Raw genomic sequence first — 6,000 nt, 5'->3', positions numbered from 1 at the left:
AACCATTTACTGCAACAATTATTTTTTTTTCTTTCTTCATCTTCTCTATTAATTAATTCAATTCAACATCATGTTTTGCATGGCGGCAACGTGGCAATTCAAGCCCAGCTGTTGCCTGTTGTTGACAAAAACCAAAAAAGGAAAAAAAGAAAACCACACTTACATCACATTGGTGGACCAATATTGATTCAAATTACTGATTCCTAATGCCAAAACACCAACCCAATCATCTCCAACTGTATGTTATATGATGTATATAAGTATCATCCTTGAAAAAAAATCATATTTCCATCTAAAACTGCCATGAAAATGGAGGAGAAGCTTAATTAAATTATTTAAGAATGGTGGTTTGAGAATCAGAAGAAAACCACTCAAGCTGTGTGTGTGTGTGAGAGAGAGAGGGAGTGGTTTGATTATTTAACATCCAATAAGCCCAAACGCCATTGATTTCTGTTACAAAAAAAAGGATGCAGAACTTTTGCAACACTTGGAAGGTGGTGACCTTCCACTCGTCAAGCATTTCTTGGGTGTGCCCTAACCATTCCTATCCTCCTGCTATACCCAACACCTTCACATTTCTCAACATTAACTCGCCTTCACACACTCAACTCTGGTTACTTTCCCTTTTGGGTTGTTTTAGTGTGAGAGATATAGATACCCAGGAATCCAGCATGCACATTTGTCCTCCAAACCCTAAACCCAGCTTTGTTTGTTTTTGATAAAAAGATTGATATGAAACTCAAAGTGTGAAACCCAGGTTTAACCCCATACCCCCCAGTGTGGTTTAGGATTAGGAGGAGGGGTAGTAGAGATAGGTTTTCTTTTTTTATATTTCGGAATGGGAACAAAAGATCTAAAAGCAAAGCATGAATGTGAGATGAACAAATGTCAATGTATTCACCAAAACCTTGCTAAAAATAGCAAAAACTAAAGCACTGCCTTACCTTTCTCTTTAACCTAAAACTCTCCATTTCGTGATTGCCGAGCGTCCATCACCGGGTAGTTTCGATCTGCACCCACACCCAGAGAGTGAACCACTACTCTCTCTCACTGAAATCTAAAGCCTTTTTTTTTTCTTTCTTTTCTTTTTTTGGTTTTCAGCCAATTGAGCTAATGATGGCAGCAGCTACAGCAGCAGGAGCAGCAACAGCAGCTACTCCTAGTGTTCATGAGAAACCCGAGGCCTTTGCTTTGGTGGCAGGTGTTGAGGGTGTCACTGTGGAAGGGACAACACCCATCAACACCCATCGGGTCCTTCCGGGTTGACCCGTGACCTTGTCGCGGCTGTTCCAAGCTTTGGTTTCAACAGGAAGAAAAGGATGGCTAGACAGAGGAGATCATCTTCCACCATCAAACTTCTCTCTTTTACTAACAACTCATCCTCCTCCTCCTCCTCATCCTCGCACGTGCCTTCCCCCCCTCTCCCCACACGTGTGAGTTCTCTCTTTCTTTCTCTTCCTTCCTAATCCTTTCTTCCTTCCTGTTGTTTTGTTTTTTTTTTTGGTTCTTTTTATAGTTAACAAAGGGTATTTCCTTACAGGGTCGGAGAGTGACTCTTCTCGGCTACTGTCATGTTCTTCTCTTTTTTTTATGCTTCTATCTCTTTTTATTTGCTTAAATTTTGAAGGCTTATATTAATCTGTCAGTTGTTCCTGCTTCATCTACTACCAACCAACGGATATAAATATATAACAATATAATATAATATAATATAATATAATATAATTTTTGTGTGTATGCAAATGTTTGTGATATTGAACATCAGATGGTCCATATGTTGATTAAATTCTCAAGAAATTTCTCTCAAAGATATTTTGATCTTCCCAACTTAATCGGTGTTTGTAAGATTCCAAGTTACTTTTTCAATTATCTTGTGATTAAAATTTTCGGATTTTTATTCTCTCTTCTATGAAGAATTAATGGGGGAAGATCTCAAATAATAAATGGTAATCCCATAGGAAAGTTAGTGTCATAAATACACATAATTATGTATATCGGTGACGAGCATATTTCCCTAAAATTATTTTAATTAGTAGGGAAGGAAGCCGTAGTCTTTCCCCAAATTTGGCAAATGAGTAAAGATCCATTGGAAGTGTGCCCGGGGGAATTCATTTCTAGACTCTATTTTCCTCGTTTTCCGACACAGGTTCTTTTTGTTGTTTCATTTTCATGTTGGTTGTAGGAATGTTGACACGCTGTCTTGTTTCATATCATTGTCTCATAGATATAGCAAGTGGTCCTACATATTTAGTGATCATTGTAAGAAGAAGTAAAACTAAATACTGATTATGGTTGATTAGGTTATTGATCCAAAGAGATTGAGATTCCTTTTCCAGAAGGAACTCAAGAACAGCGACGTAAGCTCCCTCCGAAGAATGATACTCCCTAAGGTTTCGATTGTTACTTCTTCCTAGATTTCATTTTATGCAATTCCGCTCTATCATCGGAATATTCTCAATATATATATATACATATAATCTCATTATTTCAGAGAGCAGCGGAGGCTCACTTACCGGTCCTCGAGTCCAAAGAAGGGATCCTCATCAGCATGGACGACTTAGATGGACTGCATGTATGGAGCTTCAAGTACAGGTATACGATCACCAATAATTCATCTTATCCGAATATATTGCTTCACATGGATGGAATGTCGGTTTGGATATGTATCCGTACAAGCGTGCGCGCGTATGCGTATGCGTATCCGACAGAAGAATGATGACCGTTTTTATCGTTGAATAGCGTTATAAAAACCCTTTTGCTTCCTTTTTTGTAAACAGGTTTTGGCCGAATAACAACAGCCGTATGTACGTGCTCGAAAATACCGGTAAACACGCTTGTAATTCGATGTCCCCTGTTTATGATCGGAACCTTGTTTCATCGATGTTGTATTAAATTCTCAGGGGAATTCGTTAGCACGCACGGATTACAGCTCGGGGATTTCATCATGGTGTATCAAGATAGCCTAAACCAGAATTATGTATGAGCTAGGCTACCAATTACTTGGTTTTTATAGAAATCTTGAGTTGAAACAAAGCATTTCAGTAATTTGGTTGAAAATAAACATGTTACAGGTAATCCAGGCGAAGAAGGCTTCGGACGAAGATGTATATAGTGACATAGCTAGGAACGGAGTGAATGACCTATTTCTCCATGATTATGAGGCAACTAAGTCCAGCAACTATTACTATCCAATGATGGAGGATAATGGGATGTCATTTATATATGACACCACCTTGAGCTTCTCAAATGACTGCCCACTTGATTTTCTGGGTGGATCAATGACCAACTATTCAAGGATGGGGTCTCTGGAAAGCTTTGGGTCTGTTGAAAACTTGTCACTTGATGAGTTTTATCAACTTTAATATCACCATGGATACTGTTTGTTTTATATTTTGTTAAACAACAAAACAAAAAAGGCTTTCATCATGAAATGTCAAAGGATGGGGCCAACTTTATCCCTTATTTTGGTGTTTTTTCAAGTGTTTCTACTTTTTTTGAGCAGCCGTTACAGTGATGTCCAATGTAATAGAAAATCAAATCAAATAAACATAAAGTGAAGCTAGATGTTGTTCTCCTATCTCCTCTGTCTTTTAAACTCACACTTACTATTTCTTATATATTCCCACTCAAATCTGCATTTTCTTGGGCTTAGCTTTAACAATTTGAATTGATTTTAACAATTTATCATCTTTGCATTCTTATTATGATTAATGCAATGTTGGCTTAATGTCTTTACATTTATTACAGGACAGGAATGGAATGATAAAGGGAAGGAAATCGTTTTTTTCTTCTTCTTAATTTGGATATTTAAATTTATTAAATTATTAGAAATGATAGAAATTTTAATATGTGACCAAGTTGTCATTTTTAATAAAACTAACAGAGCTAAAATTTCTAAAGAAAATGGGCTAAAATACAGAAAAATATTGTTTTTTTTTGAAAAATTACTGGATTAGGTCGATTTTTTCAAAATTTACTGAATTAGGTCCAAAAAACAAAAACGCATCTAGCTGGAAGCATTTTCCATAATGGCTACCCCACACCCCAATGGTGAAAATCCAGCTGGAAGCGTTTTCCATAATGACTACCCCACACCCCAGTGGTAAAAATCCCAACGGCTCCCCCACCCCCAACGTCCATTTAACCCCCCCCCCCAAATATCTCTTTTCTCCCCATATAAACCACTAATTCCTTTTCTTTTTCAATTCAATCTCAACTCAACTTTCTCTCACATTCTCAATTCTCTCTCAAAGCTCTTTTAAATTTCTCTCAATTCCCTTTTAATTCTCACTCATTTTTTATTCCTCTCTCAACTCTTTTTTTTATTAAAATTGTATTAAGGTTTTTTAAAATTCGGGAAATGGGTTCTGGATTCGGTTATGTATGAGGAAGGATTAGCACCCTCATAACGCCCAAAATTAATACCTAGTTGATTACTTGATGTTTTAATGTCAAAAGTTAAAAATTCAAAGAGAAATTAAAATACGATCCTTCTTTGCACAATATTCTTTTTAATTAAAACCACTTAACTAAATTAGAACTTATGTAAAAGGCCTTCTTATCTTGAGGTAACCAAAATGAAAATGCCATGTCCCGTAAGTTAGGGCACGACATCTCGAATCCTCGAAAACAAGATTGCTCATTATTTAATTATTACCTAAGTCTTATATATTTTGAATTTTAAAAGGATTTTCGTTTATCTTGGTTCAAGGAGAAAATCATACCCCTTAAGTTAGGACATTATTTCTCGAATCCCTAAACAAAGAACATTGCCTCGATTTTGAAAAAAATTCCCTTTTTATGTATCGGGTAAAACGAATATAACATTTAATGCGATGTACATTTGATTTATTTGGGTGTGGTATTAAAAAGGATAAATATATTTAAACACGATTCGTGGCACGGTTGTAGCAAAATAAAATAAAATGGAGTGTGTAAAAATGAAACAATGATATTAAAATAAATAAAATGTCATGCTAGTAAATGACAATGATATAACTATAATAGTAATAAAACGTCAATTCATAATAACAGTGGCAATAATCATGTCATAATTACTACTCTAATACTAATATAAATAATAAAAGAAAGATAAATAATAATAATAATAAGGGCAAAAATGTACAAATAAAAGGAAATATAAATAATATAAATTTTAAATATAAAAGGGGTAAAGAAATAATAAATAAATAAAACAACAGTTCATAAAAGGTTGAATTTAAATAAATAAAGGACTGAATCAGAATTTAAATGAAATTAAAAGCATAAATTGTGATAAAATAAATAAACAAGTAAATAAATTACTAAAATATGCAACGCGAAGAGGACCAAAATAAAAAAAATAAAATAAAGTGGTATAATTTTAAAAAAGGAAAAAGGCTGGAAGTAGGACCATATCGAAAAGCATCTAAAAGGCAGAAGGACTAAAGCTGCAAATATCCCCCCTAAAAAAACACGCGGATCCTAGGGGTGATTCCAGTAGGGCAATCGGGTCTTGCTTCAAAACTATGCCATTTTGGGGCTTCTAAATTCAGGCCATAACGACGTCGTACCGAGGCCTTATATAAGCTCAAATTTTTCGAAAAAAATTCACTTCCCCTTTGTTTTTTTTAAAAAAAAATCTGCTTTCTCCTTTTTTTCTCTCTCTAACGCGCCTTGGGTCCGGCCATAAGGCCGTCAGAAGCCCGCTGTGGCCATCGGTCATCGACGACAGCGACCGTCGCCTCCGGTGGCCGAAGTTACAAAAAAAACTAGTCTTTTCAGCCCCTTTTCGACCCAGATCTGAAGGCAAAGCCTTCAGTTCAAAAAAATAAAAAAAGGAAACTTTCAGCTCTTTCACCTAGCCGACGCGCCTTTCACACCCTGTTCTGTCGAAGCCTAGGCCAAACCCTAAAAGGTTCTGGGGTTTTCGACGTCGGAGATGACCTCTGACGACGGAGGGAGGTGAAGCGACTCAAGTAAAACAAATTTTATTTTTTTATTTATTATAATTTTCAAAAT

At 35.9% G+C, this 6,000-nt stretch overlaps 1 protein-coding gene across 1 annotated transcript; it reads left to right on the top strand.

Annotated features, from left to right (window-relative positions):
• Positions 1 to 333: 333 nt before the first annotated feature.
• Positions 334 to 3,575, top strand: LOC107935829 (B3 domain-containing transcription factor FUS3-like). The gene is given in 7 exon segments (XM_041098083.1): positions 334 to 1,222; positions 1,225 to 1,433; positions 2,301 to 2,390; positions 2,492 to 2,592; positions 2,778 to 2,824; positions 2,901 to 2,977; positions 3,072 to 3,575. Coding segments are annotated over 7 exon segments (924 nt in total). The 5' UTR covers positions 334 to 1,113; the 3' UTR covers positions 3,363 to 3,575.
• The last annotated feature ends 2,425 nt before the right edge of the window (positions 3,576 to 6,000 follow it).

This window comes from Gossypium hirsutum, chromosome D07, assembly GCF_007990345.1.
Source record: "Gossypium hirsutum isolate 1008001.06 chromosome D07, Gossypium_hirsutum_v2.1, whole genome shotgun sequence".
NCBI lineage: Eukaryota > Viridiplantae > Streptophyta > Magnoliopsida > Malvales > Malvaceae > Gossypium > Gossypium hirsutum.
This window is presented reverse-complemented; position numbering and strand designations above follow the sequence as displayed.